The 18,811-nt window shown below is 40.4% G+C and overlaps 1 protein-coding gene across 4 annotated transcripts; it reads left to right on the top strand.

The window, feature by feature from the left end:
• Nucleotides 1-143: 143 nt before the first annotated feature.
• Nucleotides 144-17,311, top strand: MTERF3 (mitochondrial transcription termination factor 3). Of its 4 annotated transcripts, none has more exons than XM_067290332.1 (8): nt 144-221; nt 828-1,179; nt 3,415-3,567; nt 4,587-4,776; nt 10,630-10,777; nt 11,826-11,897; nt 14,701-14,862; nt 17,055-17,311. In XM_067290332.1, exons 2-8 carry the CDS (start codon nt 843-845, stop codon nt 17,247-17,249), a joined length of 1,257 nt encoding a protein of 418 aa, XP_067146433.1. In that variant the 5' UTR covers nt 144-221; nt 828-842; the 3' UTR covers nt 17,250-17,311. The 4 variants fall into 4 exon arrangements, with proteins under 4 accessions (XP_067146433.1, XP_067146432.1, XP_013797354.1 ...); XM_067290331.1 differs by lacking the exon at nt 144-221 and adding an exon at nt 249-278; XM_013941900.2 differs by lacking the exon at nt 144-221 and adding an exon at nt 515-616 and having other exon boundaries at nt 831-1,179.
• The last annotated feature ends 1,500 nt before the right edge of the window (nt 17,312-18,811 follow it).

The raw sequence follows: 18,811 nt of genomic DNA, 5'->3' as shown, positions 1-18,811 counted from the left end.
GAGACGAGGCGCTGAGACGAAACGAGACGCCGCGCGCGTGCGCGTGCGCGCCGCCGCCAGGCTCGCGGTGGGGCGGGGCTAGCGCTGCCGCTCCGGCGCGCCCCGCGCCCACGCGACGAGGGGGGGAAGGAGGAGGAGCCGGACCGTCCCTCTCGCGCAAGCGGTGCGGAGTGTTTCCGCCCTGCCACCCCCGCTCCTTGCTTCCGAGTGGTCTCGCCTGGGTTGGTGGGGGGAACCCACGTGGGCTCGGCCGCGCGCAGGGGCGGCGCGAGGGGCAGGTGAGGCGTTGGCGGGCTCCAACGGTCGCCACGCTGGTGACGCGGCGCGGCCGGGTGCCCGCAGCCGTGGTCGGGCCGTGCCCACCCCACCGCGGCCGGGCGGGCCGGCGCGCCCTCGTGTCGGCCCGACGCGGAGGCTGCCGGGCTTGGGCGGCCTGCAAGGGCCAGGGAGCGCGGCGCAGGCTCCACTCGCCTTGTGCCAGGCTGCGAGGTGGCTGCTCTGCACCGGCTGCCCTGTCGCTTGGGTTGCCTTTGTGGGAGGGTTTAGGTCCTTGCTCGATTTTCTCCCCTGCTCCTCGTAGCTCGCCTAGGGGAATGGCTTTCATAAAGGCCAGCAGGTTGTGTTGTCTAGAGCCTGCTCTGCTCAGTTATGTCTCTTTTGTTTGGCTTGTATTTGAAGTTTCAAAACAGCTACTTAATGTTTTGTAGCTAGTAACTTCTGCTTTAATGCTTAGATGACTAACGCACAAAGGCCAGCTAATGCACTGCCTGGCCCGTGGATGAGGTGAGGTCAGCGCTTGCTTTATTCCTTGGTCTTTTCTCTTCTAGCAGGATGCCATACTGATGAAGATGGCTTTGTGGGCTCGCCAGGTCTCCCGGTGGTGTTGTTGGCTGAAAAGAGCCCATGGTGCTGAATTTCCTCAGAGACTGAGGAGTCGCAGCAACACAACACGGACATATCATGCATTTTGCCCTCTGGCTTTGCCACCCTCTAGAAATGACTTTCTTTTGTGGAAATTGCAGACCTACAGGCCTTTATCTGTAGGGAGTTGTTCTCAGCCTGCCAGCTCCAAGGATGGATCTCTTGCATCTCCCGACAGTAATTTATCTTCACAGGTAAACCAGAAACAAGAAAAAGCAGAAACGTTATCTGACCTGAATGCAAAAATACTGTATGAAGGTAAGAGGTCTTAGGAATATCATTTCTTCTGAATCCACAAATCATGTGTTCAGTATTACCATTGCCCCTTTCTTTTTTTTTTTTTTTGCCTTGCTTAACTAGAGTATTTATCTGAAGTTTTTGAATTTTACTTGGTTTTAGCCCCATAGTTAATGCAGCCTGTGGTAGCTCTAGGAAATAGAGTGCCATTAAGCGGCAGTGTAATTATAATCAGTTGGGTAGAAATGTTGGGCTGGAGCTGCAGTTCAAAGAGCCTTTCTTTTCATAGCCCTGCCTGCAGCAGCTGAGTATTTGTCTTCCTCTCCCAGTTGTGCTGGTACAGGAGAAAGGCGTATATTTTCTGAGCAGGGGTGGAGGAGGCCGTGCTGGTCCAGCTCTCACAACACAGCTGCACAGCTGAGAGATGATTCTGAATGATCAGGAATGAACAGTAGGAGGCAGCAGAGTGTGAAGCCTGCTTATGCACTGCCATGATGAGAAACGCTTATCAAACTGTCTCCTGAGGAAAGGGAGATAAATGCAAGGTCTCCTTGGTCTTGTCACCCTGAGCAAGTTGCCTTGTTTTTTCTTTGCTCTTATAGAGATAAGTGAGAGTAAAAAATACCATCCTCTGAAAATACTTCTGGTATGCTGAGGGAACTTTCTTTGGAGTTATTGAGCAGTCTCGTATGTCCAGATTCAGCTCTGAGCACCGCCAACTTGGATGCTGCAGAGCTTATTTTTGGGGTGGTTCAGAGCTGCAACTGAGATCTGTATGTTTGTGCAGCTGGTTCCGGAAAGAGCGTTGCACCGGAACTGACAGGCCGGCAAGCTCATATGTGTCTGCACCTGCAGTGCAGTTTATGTGCCAGATTGTTATCTGCAAGCAGACTAACAGTTCTGTGTGTGTGTGTGTAGCACTTTACTCAGTTGGCAGTAATATAATGAAAGAAAAATAATTGCTAACTGTTTTCTTAAGATCTGTTTTCTAATAGGAGACTTAAAGAACTTGGAGCTGAAAAAAAGTGCATCCATGCTACCAGAGTGGGTATTGGTGTATATTGGTTTGGTCTTCATCAGGCTTAAAGGAAGTTTTTCATATCCGTATAGATTCCTAGAGAGCTCTTTTTGCTGTTTAAGGTGTAAACGTCACTAAAAACATTTTACTGGGTTTTTTTGTGTGTTTTAACTGAAGCTTTGAGAAAAAGATAGGCTAACTCAACACCTGTGGTGGTGGCTCTTGTCAGTTCTTCTATGCAACTCTTCCTAGTACAATAGATTCTTCCTGCTTATAGGAACTTGTCTTGGTAGCTGTGGTTTGTTTTTGTCTTTTTGACAAGGAATAGTATTACCCTTGTCTCTAGGAAGCCCTAGTCATTATGCTAAGGTACAGAGAAAATTCCCATCCTAAAGATTTTAAAATTAGGGCTGTTGATCAGTTACCAGTTTGATAATTGAGCTGAATACTATGGGTCAGCCTGCAGAACAGCAATTTCAATCTAGCTTCTGTGAGCTCCTGTCAGTAGTGGAATAGGTAAGTTGAGTGTTTCTGAGAAAACGTATTGAGTTTTGTGGCTTTGGACAGTCAAGAGGAAACAAGCAAAATGGTGCTCATTTGGAAACCTTATTGAGTAAGAAATGGAGCTTGGTTTCTTTAGCTATCAGAGGTGGTGGGAGTCAGATGAGACACTCATCTCAGCTGGAGATTGCTCACTAGGAGATTGCTGTGAAGTATCTTGAAAGTTAAAACAACTGCAATTCAGGCATCTGATTCAGAAGGGGGAGGAGGTAGGGAGGAGGTAGTGGGGATGTCAGCTCATGGAAAACGATCTTTGCAGTAGCTTTTGATCTGAATATGATCAGGCCAGAATGTATTTGTGAAGATATGAAAGAAGACTGTTTTTTCAAGAAGGTGATGTGATCCATTATCTGCAGTGATCAGGATGGGAGAATGTGAAGGCAGGCTTGCTGAGCACTAAGTTCAGATTTAGTTGTGTGATCAAGAGTTGATAGGCAGTGACAAGGAGATGTGACAGAGACAAACTTAGATTTTTAGCTTGTATGGAAAGAGGCATTTGGGATTGAAAAGTAGTAGCGGAATCTATGCTTTCATATATTTTCAAATGACCATATATTGACTGTTCATCTCTTGCAAAGTGTTTTTACATTTTTGAGATGGAATTGAAGAGCTCTCTTGTGTTGTGGGGAGCAACTTTATCTTTCACAAAATGCATCTGACTCTTCCATCTTTGTTAGACTGGGATGACATCCCACCTTCGTCTGCTTTGGAGGAGATATCCGAGGAAGAAGCCATGCGGATCATTGCAGAGCCACTTCTTCCCCTGAAGTCTTCCACACTCCGAGATTATGTTGACCACTCGGAAACCCTGGCAAAACTGGTACATCTAGGTATATGTGGTTTTGTTTAAGTGGTTTGCCTACACTTGGTGCTTTGGAGATTCCTTAGTTTGTGTTTTGATCTTATTGATTCCCTTGTAAACTTGAGAGTTGGAAACTTTGTAGGAACAGTGATCCACAGCTAAGGGCAGCGGAATGATGTGTAGGGTAAATGGAAAGAGGAAGAGGACTGCATGACTCACGAGCAGTGCCATATTAGTTGAAGACAAGATTGGCTAACCTTAGCCCCTTAGTCTTGTGGATGCTGGAAAGAGGCATCTCCCACAGCTTCTAGAGGGGTAGATAGCACCTTGTGTGATTTGACTGGTCTTTTTTCTTTTTGTCTGAGTAAGGATGTTTTAATTTGCTGTAAATGAAATTGCAACTCTCCCTTCCTGGAAGGAAGGAGAGTTGCTGCTATGCAGAGCCTTCAAAGTGGGCTACAGTAAACTGGGGAGGCAAGAAGGAAGGAATGGGAGAACACCTTAGTGCTCATCAAAAAACACTTGGATTGTGCAAGAAGGGTGGTTGAGGTCAAGGCTACTGGCTCCTTCCTTTTTTCCCAAAAGTTCAATGAAATACCAAAAAGAGAGTGGGGAAATCTGACCCAGTCCAATAGCATTCACTTTGTGTGAGCCAGTAACCAAAGGCACTTTACTGCAAAATTGTCCCCTTCACTCATGTGATGGATTTGGGAATTCCCCTGCACACATACTTCTGTGCAATTAAATCAGATCTATGCATGTGGCAAATCCTAGTGTGCTTGATTGCTCACAGGCAGGATTCACTGCAGAAGTTCTCTTTCAGAAAATAAACTTAGCAGTCACCTCTAAAACTATTCTGCTTGTTTTATCTGGAATCTTTCCACAATATACAAGATATTGTGACCTTGCTATGTTGAGCAGGTGAAGTATGCTAAATCAGTGCAAAAAAAGGAGTAGCCCTATAAACTTCGGCATGCCGTTCTGAAATACTTTTAGGAAATAGGACATGTGCCTAATTAAAACAATATCTGATTTTATTTGTTGCAGGAGTTGATTTATCCCAGGTGGAGAAACATCAAAAGGCAGGCCAGCTCTTACTGACCTTGGACTTTGAAAAAGATATAAGAAAAATACTTCTGTTTCTTAAGGATGTGGGTGTAGAAGACAATCAACTGGGATCATTCCTGACCAAAAATCCATACATCCTTGGTGAAGATCTGGAAGCTCTAGAAACCCGGTGAGCCTTTAAAATAGCGACAGGCTCTTAAACCCATTGGCTCAAGATCTAGTTTAACAAGCAGCTTAAGCCTGTCTCAACCTGTGTTGCTGCTCTTTCCTTCCTTACTTGATCCATGGCTCCGTGTTTCTGTCCCTTCCCATAGTTCAGCATTAACATGTGGTGGTGGTGTGGTAAGTTAGAGTGACTTCCCTGATCCACCTGAATACTGACCATTAACAAATTTTACTGCGTAAGTTTTAGTCAGACTAGTGAGCTGCATGGCGTCTATGCAAGGGATGAGAAGGAACGTACTTCAGGAGGAAGGAAGAATGGGATAAGACCATCCCTTTTGGTAGCAGCTTGGATCTGATTTACCAAGGAGACTGCTTCTGGAATACTTGTTACCTAAAATCTCATGTCTCGATTTGCCCATCTTTAAATATGTGTTTGGAACCATGCTAGGTCTACTACTTAAATGTACGAAACTCCTGGATGTGGGACTATTTAGCCACCCCTCTCCATGCACTTGCCATGTACTATTGGTTAATTAAACTATGTGGTAGGGTGGGTTGCAATGGGAAGATCACTATGAGTTTTGAAAAGCTAGGTTTGTTCCAGTAGGTGAGGAGCTGTCAGGAGAGGGGGATATGGTCAGCTGTTGGTTGAGTATAGAAGGAACAGTGGAAGGCATCAGTAGTGCTCTGGATGAGGAAGAAGGAATAATATACTGTACCTTAGTGGACCCCAGCCTCTGCTGGCATTCACACGCTGCACCTCCACCCCCTTCAGTCCCTTTGTGAGGAGCCTGAACATTTATGAGCTAGAGAGTAGGGAAGAGAGATGGGCCAGGACATGGCTGGGTGGGGGGGGCCTTCTGTTGCTGCTCAGAAGAGAAGGGTCAGGGCTGGCCCTGGAGAATGTGTCTCCTTGTCTGCAGTGTCTGGAGGTGCAAGTAATGGCTGCTGCTCCTCAGCACAGTTCTCCCGCCCTCAGTGTACACACATGCCTGTACTTACACTGCAGCAGTTATCTGTTGTCCCATGTCACTGTCCGCCCTTGGTGGCATCGGGGTGAAGATGGGCTGTTTAAACTAAAGCAGCTGATCCCTGTCTCTCTGCCGTAGGCAGGGGGAAGCAGCTTGCCATCCTAAGCTGCTTGCTTTGCTGCTGTTGGCTTTGGTTACAAAATGATGGTCCCCGAGGCTTTACTTAATGGTTTGTAGAACCATATTATCCCCTTTTTTATTGTCAGACTTGACTGTGTGTGTAGTGCTGTGCAAGAAATGTTGATGATTGGCAGTGGTATTTACCCTTTGTCAGTCGTGTTTTAGAACTGCTCTTCTAGATGAAATGTCTGCCTATACCTTGTGAATTCTGCAGCAAGAGAAGCAGGTCAGATCTTTTCTGTCATTACTTGAAACAGCAGCAGAGGGTTTTGGAGACATGATTTTTGTTTTGTTTTGTTTTCCAGCTCGAAGTGAGAATGAGACCACCATGAACTTTTTTTTGTGTGTGTGTGTGTTCCCAGCTGTATGACATTAGACTGTCACTTAGTGTCATACAGTTTGTCCATACGTAAGGGTAAATGCCAGTCTCTTTGGTCTGAGATACAAGATCTTTTAAAGATTACTTGGTTAGTTGTTTTGTGGAGTTTGTTTTTAAAGCTTATTCTTTTATGAAGATAGAATTATTTATTTAAAAAAAAATCATGGTGTCTATGGGTATTTCTTCTGAGACCTTAGGGGGGAGAAAAAGCTGTTTTCTCCATGTACTGTCAAACAATATTAACACTGCTTTTGTTTTCTGCATTACCCCCTCCTACCCCTGCTTTTTTAAGGTATTAAGTCTAGATACTGTGTAATGCAGACTGTAGTTAATGCAACTAATTAAAGAACTCTTAACTTCAGAAAATGCTGCATTCTGAATATAAGGGCTACTTAAACTGAAAGTATGCACTGAAGAAATAAGATATGTGTACATATATTCCTTTTTCTCCAGCAGCATGACTCAAAGTGATGTGATTCGCATCTGAAGTTGCGTGAAGTCTGATTACTGTTTTCACTAAATTCAGTGTTGTCTGAATCAGGCTGTTTAATAGTGTTGCGCTTTCTCTGCCTGTTTGATTATGTCTGCCAACAGTGAGTCTTTCTCTTTAATGGCAGTTATTTTAGTAACATATCTGTCTGGTCAGCTGTAGAGATGTAACTGGATAATACTGGTATGAAGTAGTTTTATAAACCTGCAGCTAAGCTGGAGGGTTAATGGTGTTCAAAACAAGAATACTGAGATGTAGCAGATCTGCCTGGCACGGTCTAAGATGTTACTGATAGCAGCTGTCTGTTCTCCCTGTGTCAGAAATCAACCATCATCATAGTGTTTGGCCATGTGTGTGCAGGTTTTAACTGCTTGTGCAGTGGGCTTAAGCTAGGATGTTGGACTTCATATTGCAGTGGCTGAGATACCTATGCTGATGTCAGTCTGGTCGAGGTCTTATGATTTTAACCATGCATATTTATTTATAGAAGTGTGTCCTTAATGTTTTTGCATTGTTAATTTTGGAGGATTGGAGGATTTTTTTCTAGAACTTCAAAGAGGGGTGTTGCATTTGTGGCAGAAAGGCTTTCACTTTTAAAGAAAAACCCTCCTAAATTTAAATACCCTAAATTTAAAATATTCAAGATCTTTAAATGATGTATTCTAAAATACTTGGTTTGTGTTGTAAAACGTGCACACTTAAAGGCATAAACCTTTTTCCCCAAAAATGTTGCTCTATGATTCTTCAGTTAGCTGAAATAACTGACCGTGGGCTTTGAGCCTATATTTTTATGAATCCACAATCACTTTGTTGCAAATGTTCTTTGCCGTAGGGCTGGTGTGATGGCTTGTAAGTGTGCTCCTTCCACTCTTTCTCCTTGTTGGTTTATGAATTCACACAGGTTTTCTGTGTTCCCTTGCTGCACTACCTTCCTTTTTTTTTTTTTTAATCTAAGCTGTCTTTCAGTCATACAGATATCTTAGCTTTTTTTACCCAGTTACATTTGTTTGTTGTGTAGCTCTAATAACACCTAGATACTGAAGGGGACTTTTTTTGTTTTTCTCGTTCATACTTTCATTTGGTGCATTGATTGTATAAATACTGCAGTAGAATGGACTTTTATTCTCAAAGTCAGCTCAAACAGGCTTGTATTAATTCAACAATCTTCTTTTAAAGAACAGCTATTTTTTAAGTGTTCTTTGTAATGCACTCAAAACGTGCCAGTATTTAAAAATGCCAGAAGAGAAAGAGCCTTGCATGTAGTATCTGCCCAAACCAGAAATCTAAAAATACAGCTTTTTAGAAATAGGCACATTAGGAGACTGGTGCCTAACATAGACCTGACTTTTTTTTCTTTACCTTTTTCTGTTCCTTCCATCCTCTTATTCAGTAGTAAGTGGCCTTTCAGAAAAAGCATCTAAAAAGAATCTATATCATTTTGAAAATGTGCAAACATTTTGTGTGTGTGCAAACAACACCCTGAGTCCAGATTGTCCAAGTTGCTTATATCTTTCTGAAGAGTGTTTTGTTTTGTTTTTTGGGGGGGGGTTGTTTTGTTTTGTTTTTTGCTATGATAAAATTCTAATTTTCCTGTGAAGTCAGATTTGCTATTCAGTGGCTGTCCTGTGGCACTGTTTGGTTAGTGAAACAGGGGTTGAACAGGACAGTCCAATTTATTCTGAATATTCTACTGATTGATTTCAGTAAGTGTATCTGTGTCTGGTGTTGGTGAATGCTTTCCTACAAACTTTAAAGTGAGTTTGTGCTGCGGAGGGTGTATAGCAGGCTATAAAGTGAATGTGTCTCAGATAGCTGTCTTCTGAAAGCTGAGTATACCTTTGCATAAACACTTAAGTACAGATGGACATGGTATTGATTACATCATTCTGGAATGTTTTATTGCTATGGATTCCATGTTGCCAGGAAACAAAACACAAATTTCAATATATTTGGCATGTGACTTCAGACAAACACGGTAAAAGTCAAAACATTTCATAATTCATAACAATTCTGACAGTTGCAAATCAGTGTCTGTACTGCAGCTGCACCAGATGCTTTGTTTTATAGTATTGTTAATGATGGCTTAAAACGGTTAACATGCTATATGGAACTGCTGACCCCTGTAGTAGAATGAGGGCTAAACTTTGTGGCAACACTTACAGACTTATCACAGAGCTTTGTTAAATTGGTCAATTGATTGTGCCTCTTTAATATACCAGCTTCTGGAGTCAGGTGATCACAATCTTGCCATATCTCTTAAGTTTCTTGCCTTTCAAGGTTGTGAAAAAATATTTTAAGTGTGAATCTCAATGACTTTTTAACAGAAAACAAAGGAGGGGAGTCAGGAGAACCAAAGGATTTTGTTGTACTTGTAAGCTCCTATCATTTAGTTATGTTTCTAGGCTAGGGTGCTTGGCAGTTGTGTGCTTGACAAATTGAATGGAAGAAGCACAGTGGAGCCAAGCTGCAGTGGTTCAAAACATAATGGGATAATTCTTGAAGGAACAATTGCTTAGTTCTGTGTCCTGCATTTCTTTGCCCCTCCACCCCACCCCAGTCTGAGGTTCCTGCAGCCAGTTTCATTAGCATTGTCTAAAGCCTAGGCTGGTGCCTTCTGTGTTGGTTTACTTCCTCATTTAGAAGTGGGTCTCCTAGAGCTTGTTCTTAGACCTTCTGTCTAGAGACTTTTGGCTTATGATGATTTCATTCTTGAGGGTTTGTGGGGGAGGGAGGTGGTTGCGTCTGGAAGGTATTCTTACTCTTTCTCTCCCCAAGACATGATTTGACACTCCCCTTCCCCCCCCCCCTTTTTTTTCCTCATTGCAAGAGCATCTTTTGCTGGATGTCTGCTTCCGCAAAACGTTCTGTGATCTATTTAGTATCCTAATTACTGTCAGATAAAAACAGTTCTTGTATGTCCTAAGTTCATCTGACAGCAGATACTTCTGTTTATGCTCATCTATTATCAAAAGAACCTCTACAAATTGAAGTACAGGGTTTTTTTGTAAATTATGGCACATGGGTTAATCATATCTCTCTTCTTTTTCTGTGCTATTCCCTCCCCCCCCCCCAATTCCCTTTTCTGGGAGCTATGGTAATAATCTACTGCAAGTAGTGCTTGAAATAGGATTTCACTTTCACTGAATTCAACAAAGTTTGGAAAAAGTCTTGAGTTGGAAAGGTAGAAACCTCTGTTAAACATAAAAACCTTGATCAGCTCTTCACCATTCTGACAACCAGATGTTTTGTAACTAAATCCTTGGACCAGTGACTGACAGTAGGGACCTATTATAACAAAAGTAAGTTCAGCTAATTTAGAAATGTCTTTTTGGATGGTGTCTCTACAGATGGCATTGTTGTATGATATTTCTGCTCCAGTGCTATTGGCAAAACAGAGATGTATGAGGTATAGTGCTCTGTTCTTTCAGCAGTAGAAATGGAATTCATTAAAATAGCAAAAGGCTGTGTATATCTTCATGTCCGTAGCCTATGATGATCTATTAATGTATTTGCAGTCTAGGAGACAGGCTGGTACTTAAGCAGATAACTATGTTAACCTATGTTTAAGTACAGCTGGAAGGAATTAAAATCTGTCTTCAGTATTGACATTCTGCTCTAAGGTTTATTTTGCTTCTAATTAATTGGAAGGGATGGTATTTTGCTTTTATGATAACTGCAGATTTTCTCCCCTAATTATTTTTGGCGGAGTTGCATGTTAATGCTAGAACATCTGTCCGTTTATAAGATATCACTGAGGAATTTAAGCAAGTACTGAATAAATGGAGGCAATAAAATTTTCATCACTGGATTTTATTTTGTTTTTTGTTCTCTTTCTAGAGTGGCTTACCTAAAATCAAAAAAATTTGGTAAGGCAGAAATTGCTCAGATGGTCTCAAGAGCTCCGTATCTGCTGTTGTTTTCAGTGGAAAGACTGGATAACAGACTGGGTTTCTTCAAAAATGAACTTGGCCTCAGTGTAAGAAAGGTAAAGACTATACACCAAAGTCTTTAGGTACTTTGTCAATGACAGTAGCAAGGTGTTGGAACATAGGCCTTGTGATGACCTTCAAACACTTGTACACAAATATTGCTAAAAACAGCAAGCAACTCCTTAACTTCTAGAAAACTAATTGGCTTTTCATCTCTTCAGGATACTGCAACGTACTAAAGTTATCAGTGAAAAATAGTCTAATGAGCAAATGCCATATCCATCTACATGCCAAACCAGGTGCTCAACTCACCAAGAGTAACCTCTGGGTTTCCTGGTGAGCGCTACCATGCTAAGTGCTTAGCAGGTGTTTTGCACCCTGCTTTGGGATCTTCTTAGGATCTAGCTTCCTGGAATAAGTGGGAAGTGTGTTAGTTGTTTCCCTGCAGTGGCTGATGATGCCCATAATTACCAAGGTCCAAGTGAAATGTTGTATTCTTCTGTTAACTGGACTTTCTCAGGCTTGAGGTAAGAGACGGTTCTGGCCAAGTGTTTAGTCACTGTCTTGTAGTCAGGGTGGACTGCAAGTACTCCTGGAGTTCAGCAGATGTGGGGTAATTTCTAATACTACCATAATATTATTGTGCAAACAAACCTGAGGTAGAGAAATAAAGTACTGCAGCTGAAAAATCTTTTCACAGCTTCTGTCAGGTAGTGTTTCCTTTACTTTAAGGAGATGGGCAGAAACAACCCTAAGCTCTGAGAAAGAGTCGGCGCTTCAGTATGCTTTCTACTTTTGGGGGGATGCTTTTACTTCTTCTTTCCATCTGTTTTACATTAGCTATGATTTTTTTTTCCCTCTCTCTCTCTAAATGGAACATGACATTTGAGTAACTTTTTGCTTCTTATTAGATTGCTGCTTCATACGAACTTTGGGCTGGAGATAAAACGAAATGGAAGGGAAAGCTCTCTTCCAAGTAGAATTAGAATTCACCAAAAAGAAAATGTTAATGTGAGATCTGTATCTTTCTTTCAGAGATTGATTCACAGTCATGCTTTCACCAATAATCTTTTTTTCCATGTATTTTGTTTTTTCTGATTGCAGACAAAGGATCTGGTAATTCGTCTTCCAAGGCTACTGACTGGCAAATTGGAGCCTGTAAAAGAAAACATTCAGGTGAGCTTATTAGTAAATGTTGAAAAAAACAGTGTACCCACACAGTTTAAGAGTCAGCAGAAGGTAAAACTCCTTGTAAGAAAATCCCGTACAGAAAGAATTTAATGAAATACTTATGTGAAGATGTAAAATAACTTTGAGCATTTTGTCGGACCAGTTCTTTCCTCTGTAGGAAGCTTACAGCAAGCTTGCAGCATACATGGAATGATATCTTATTTTATCTTCTAGTCTGATGCAGGTTAGAAACTTCATCTGTGCCCCTTCCTGCTGAAAGTTGCTGTTTGTTGGCACAAATGGTTACTCATTTCTTTACAGCAAGTGAAAAATAGGGCCTGCTCCCTCCCTTTTTTTATTATTATTATTTATTGTGGTTTTTTGCTAACTTGGATTGTCCGTGAGGATTTAGGAGCAAGAAATATGCAGTCAATTATTTTTCTCTTGGCAGGTAGCTAGTCTGCCAAAATGTGCATTTGACACCTATTGTCTGATAGCAGATGGTCATTATTAACAACTGTTGGGTAAATAACTTCAAACCCACAGGGACTCCTTTTGCCTTTGAAAATGTAACTGTATTGCTTTAATTATTGTGCTGTAAAGCCAGCTAGGCCAAACAGCATGATGTAGTATAACAATTTGAGAAATCCCATTATCCTATAATGCATAATTATGAATTAAAATATATAATTTTCAGACAGACTTACTGCTCTGAAACTATTAAGCACTGGGAATCTTACAATCTGGAATGCATGTGTGGTAAGGGAGGAGAATGGAAAATACCAGACTGTTCCAATTAATAGTGCTTTCTTTTTAATGAACGTTATTTCCGCAGGCTGGGGATTCAGTATATTATAATGAATGTGTTTTTAAGACCCTCAATTCTGTGCAACTATCTTGTCTAACTATCAAAAAGTATATAGTGTATTATTCTTATTTTTAACAAATGTTATGGAGAGAGGGGAAGGATTTTTAGGTCCTCACTGTTGGAATCTACTGATACTTAGAAGCTCCAGCTTCTCTGGAGGTTGAATGTCTCAGACTTGGTCAGGATTCTGTCCTGTATGTCCTAGGCGGGTGGTGGAAAAGTGGTACTCTGCAAGTGAAACCATGTGTGGGCTGTTACCATTTAGAAACAACTGCTACAATTGGTACTGGTTGTCAAAAGATACCAATGATGGACTAAATGAGCTCAGGGATGGGTTATTCCATCCTTTAAAGGTCTCATCAAGTCCAATTAGAGATCCACTGATAAAGTAGAATTGGAAAGTTTGCATTACCATTGCCTGTGGTAGGAATCATGCAGAGCATGTTGAACATTGCTAGGGCTTACACAGTAAGGATATCAATATACATGGTCTGAAAAGTTACTGAACATTAAGTAATTTGCAGTCAAATTGAGAATAATCAAGGGGACTTACACTTGAGCTCCATGTCAAGTGAGAGAATTATTGTTGTCCTGTTTCACAGAGCAGGAATTCAGGCATGTGGAAAGCTCAAGAGACTTGCCACAATTAAGTCAAAAGTAGGGGCAGCTATACGTCTCCAATGATTTAAGGTCAGGTCTTATTCTCTGTTTTCAGTGTAGAAAGTTATGACTGCTGGTTCAGATCTGTGGAAAACACCACTATGTGCAAACACATCTCTTTATACTTCAATGCTATCTGTTTGTTAATATTTCTTGTGATAGGCAAATATTTGTAAAGCAGATAAGGAAGAACCAGTAGCTGAAAGACCTGAATATAATCATGTCTAGAAACAAGTGTCTTTACAGGCCTGGAAGTCCTAAGGTAGCTTCAAAACCCAGATACCAAACCCTTCCCTTTGCATTTGCCAAGCAGTCTAGAAAAAGAGCTTTAGTCTTGGCAGATCAAAGTGGGCAAACAAAATGTACCACCTTCTTGCCAACTGAAGAAGCACCTGAGTTGGATTTGAAAGTCTGGTTATGTTGACTGCGAGCACGTTGGCTTCATGACTAAAAACAAGCTGCTTGTAAATGTCACTGGAGGATAGAAGAAATGGATGAATTACCAGACAGACACTCTTGTATGCTAAATTCCTTTCTCTGGAACTCAACGAACTGCTTGCCATCCTGCACTTTGGGAGGAGTACTCATGACTTTATTGAAAAAATGTGTTATATTTTTCTTTTGGGAAACTGTAATTAAAGTCAGGGCAGTTTCTGAACAAGCAGTCTTACTTCAGGCCTTAACCAACTGTAAAATACACTGAATATACCAGGTATTCTACATGTCTCTTTCAGGTTGAACGAACTTTATGTCTAAGACTGCTGGATTGAAATCATACTCCTTAATAAAAAAAATCTGACTTTAATATATTAGAAAAGAAATAGCACATTAACAAAAGTAGTCATTAGCTATTTTTCATTGATTGCTGCATTTCACTGAATTCAACACCTCCACAACCTAAAAAGTCAGTCACTTTGGACAGCTGGGTATTGAAACTGATAAAAGATTCTTTGGGGAGAAGTCTTATGCTTGTAACTGCCCTGCATACAGAGACATAGCTGTTTTGTTTGTATATCAGACAAACTGAAAAATAGATGGCATTCATAGAAGTCATCTTTACTTAAAGGATATTCCACAAACTACACTTTCACCTGGAGTGATAAACAACTTGCACTCTCTGGCTTCAGAGAACTGAAACTGCAGGTACTATTGTGGATTGTTTCATATTGCTGAGTGACAAAGGGTAGAAGAATTTTGAGTTAGGTTAGTTTAAAAAAACCACTGAAATAAACTAAGTTTGCTGTAGCTGACTTTTGAAGATAAAATTGTGCTCTTTTTCAGGTATGTCAGATTGAACTTGGTTTTCAACGTAACGAAATTCAACACATTGTGTTTAAAACCCCCAAGATTTTAACTGCAAGCAAAAAGAGGCTCAGACAGACATTTGACTACCTACACAATGTCATGGGCATTCCCCATGACATACTTACTCAATTTCCTCAGGTGAGCTGTTAATCTGGGGATAAACTGTAGGTGCTCTTTGTGTAACTGCTTTACTAGTTTGGTGCCAAAGGAGGATCCTCACTATATGCAGGACGCATGAATTCATCTTGTCTGGCTGTTACTTTAATTTGGGTAACTTTTCTTGGCAACTCACCAACTGTTGTAAATTCCAGTTTGGAAGTTCTCTTCATTCCCTCCCCCTCCAATCTAGTGAATATTTGTTTTTAACGGGAGTAATCATGCTGATCTCTTCTGGAGTCATGCAAGAGAGATTAGTGCCTGCTTAGGGATTCCTTGTCCTCAAACCTTATGTCTAGGTAAGAGAGAAGAAAGAAAATATGGAGCTCATTAGATAGCATATTTATAAACATTTCTCTTTCAGATTTGCCTAGTTAAAAGTTAAATTTTCCGGGTTCTAGGATCTGAAAATATCTTATAAAGGCAAGAAAAGTTTTCTCCATGAGGCAAGAAGATTCTTACTGACCTTGCTACTGCAAAGGCTTTAAAATAATCACAGGAATGAAAATAGTTGATATTCTTGATGGCTACTTTGTTTTTTCTATCTTCTCATTACAGTTATTGCCTCACAAATCAAGTTGAAAGCATTAGTCACTTTATCCAGTGCTGACATGCAGTCACAGTTGTGTAGCACCCAGTAACTTTTACAAGGGAAAAAAATAAAGCACACATTACAACTTCAGTACTGCAATAACTTTCTTCTTAAAATCTAACAGGGAATCTAACTAGCTAAAAAAGCGATATATTATATGGGGAAATAAGACTGCTCTCCAGGATTTTGATTACTTTGATATCAGATATATCTATCTTTACTTAGCACTGATGTTTGTTGTAATACCAATCTGTGTCTTGCTTTCGCCTGCCTTGACTTGTAAGTGACCGTAAGTCTTGCTCATTTCCTTCTCAGTTGTACTGTTCTGGCTTTGTGGTGCTTCATCTCATTATTTCTGCCCTCTATGTTTGGAGGGGGAAGTGGAGAGATGCCTCGAGTTCTCATTCTTGCTGCAGACACCTCTCTTCCCTTTTCTTCCCTTCTATCCTTAAAACCAATGGGCTTCAGAAAGAAGCTACTACAACTCAGTCTTCTATATGGCCTGGCCATCAACCTGGATGACAATGATGCCAAAAATAAGAGACACACAGGATTTTTAAATTTTTTGTGAAGTCTTCTCTGCTGCTACAGCTGCTGATCATCCTTCCTGTTAGTTAAGTCCATCAGCAGTGATTGGAGGTTCTCTCCTCCCATCCCCCACCCCCTCTTCTGACTCTTCCTTAAAAGGCAAGCAAGGCAGAGGAGAAATAAGTTTTATTTTCTGTTCCAGTTCAGGTTTGTGCACATCCTCATATAGTCCTTCCTTCAGTAGTGCAGTCTTCTCTTTTTACTAAAAACTTTGCTCACTTTCACTCCCTCCACAATTCTTGTTGTCACTATAATCAGCTCTTAAGCAGCTTCTCTCTCTTTAGTTGTACTGCACATAAAAAGCAGAGCTCTAGCTCTGCATTAAGGCTTCTTACTATGCATCCATGATGCATCTGCAGCCTGCTTTCCTGTTGTCTTCCCACTGATTTCTTCCATGGTTTCCTTACCATTGTTCTTACCTTTGACTGCAGTTCTCTTGGTGACAAATGTCTTCAAGGGTAAGCACTGTTGTGCATAAGACCAGTGGCTGTTCTGAACTAGTGAACTGTGCCTTTTGGCTGTGTTACGAAAAGAGATGCAGCCACTCACTTTCTCTGTTGCCACTATACAATTCACTGTTTTGTATTATGTCATACAATCACCTCTCATTTTCCTCTCCATAACAATCCCGATCTGAAGCCTTATAAGGAAGTGTTTCTACCTATATACGCAAAATGCTTAGGCATTCCTGCTCCCTGTTTCTGAATGTCTCCTCTCCACTTTCTTTGCTGTGATCACACAAAAGTAATGCAAATAACTATCAGCCTATACGCTGTCATGCTCAAGAGAGTTATATTGCTCCCTGAGTTCTCGTTTCAATATAATAAGATTTAAATTTTAACCTCTTTCTGATGTTTGACATAAATGAGGGCAAAAGATCCAGATTGTTTTCTTGCTAAAACTTCAGGTTGTCTAAAAAAATGCTGCCGTTTTAGATTCATCAGATTCTGAAATTTAGACTACCTAAAGTTTCTCCCTTTTCTTTCTTTCTTAGGTTTTCAACTCAAAACTACTACGAATCAAAGAGAGACATTTGTTTCTTATGTTCTTGGGAAGAGCCCAGTATGACCCAGCACAACCCAGCTACATCTCTCTGGACCAGCTAGTATCCTTGCCCGATGAGGTGTTCTGTACAGAGATTGCTAAAGCCTCAATACAGGACTTTGAAAAATTCTTAAAAACACTTTAATTAGTAACACATGTAAAAAGGAATAGACTAAAGTTATGAAATAAACATATTTTATAAAACTACTCACTTTTTATGGTCTCTTAGCTTCTTAATTACTGGTTTAAGAAGTTGTTGCTTATGAAACATTTGTGGTGCATAAAAGCTAAGAATGTTCCTTATGGTGACTTAAAAAGTGTATTTCACAAGGATTAAGCAAATATATGTTGATTGCTATTGATGTAATCCTTGTAATTAATTGCTATTTTTTAAGTCAGAGTGAATGATGCGCTGACAGAAAAGTACATTAAAGCAGATTCTTCTACTTTTCTTTTTCAATAATTTCAGAGCTTTGGGAAAGGGAAAAACTGACCAGTGACTGACTTCTCTGCCTCCTCCTCTTCCTCCCCTCACCCCACCTCCCTCTAAAAATTAGAATAACTAGCCAGTGCAACAGCAAAGAAGTGGCATGATTACTTGTTCTAATCTCAGCAGCTAATAAGGTAATTCTTTTCTTTGTAGACAGAAGTACACTGTTACATACATGAAGCCCTTCATACAAAATAGTGTTTATCAACACTATTATCAACAGCTATCAACAGCAAGTTATTATCAACAGCTTATAACAAGGGTACTTCTTTGTGAGGCTGGTTGCTGAAGTTAATATCCTGAAAGCTGTACAGTGAAACTTGGTTTGAAATGTAAAGGAAAATCAGCAAACTGAATCTAGGCAAAAATAAATAAATAAAAAGCTCCCCCTAGATTTCAAGGACATGTCTAGTTTTACTTTTATAACTCACTTTCCTCTCTGCCCCTTGGAGGGGAAGAAAAAAAAGTAGTTTTGCCCCATCCCTGATGTGGTCTGTATGTCTTCAGTATACAAGTAACCATGCAAAAAACAGCTGTAGTATATATGTAGTTGACACAGTTATCTTGCTCAGTTATAACTGAAGTAGATGGTAACATTAGGAATTGTAAGAGTATTAAAAGCGGTTAATGCTATCAGTAAATATATTAATATGGAATTATGAAATGCTTCACAGTGTATTTGGGCAAAGTGAAAAAAATGACTAAATCCAAATGCACACTGCCTAATAGTTTATTGTTTAAGAGTTTCCATTCTTTCAGTTAAAATAGTTCAGGAAACTTAAATCCAGATGTTTTCGTTTGAATTTAAGCTTATTTAATGAAAATGTCTCTTTTTTTTTTGAAAGCTTAATGTTCTTTGTGGAGATGCATAACAAATTTCATCTAAAGTGGTGGTCTGAAATGTGATGGCTAAACACTTCCCACCCCCTTGCTTTCAGATAAGTATACTAAATCTAATTCAAGACACTTGGTTAGATTTTTGACCCCATTAAAGCAAAAGGCAGGTTAAGGCTAATAAGCTAGAATCGTCAAATGATCTAATAAACTAATTTTTATAGCACAGTGTGTGAGTTCATAATGCCAAAGTAAAGACGTTCCTTTTTCAGGTCTACTCCTCTGTCCTCCTTAGCTACTTTATCACCATGTGACAAGGCATTATAATTTAAACTGTATTACATACAATATTTTCAGTGTCTTAAACTTTGAGCTTTTAATTC

Source organism: Apteryx mantelli, chromosome 2 (assembly GCF_036417845.1).
Source record: "Apteryx mantelli isolate bAptMan1 chromosome 2, bAptMan1.hap1, whole genome shotgun sequence".
NCBI lineage: Eukaryota > Metazoa > Chordata > Aves > Apterygiformes > Apterygidae > Apteryx > Apteryx mantelli.
The sequence above is the reverse complement of the archived record's forward strand: the minus strand, read 5'-3'. Positions and strand labels throughout refer to the sequence as shown.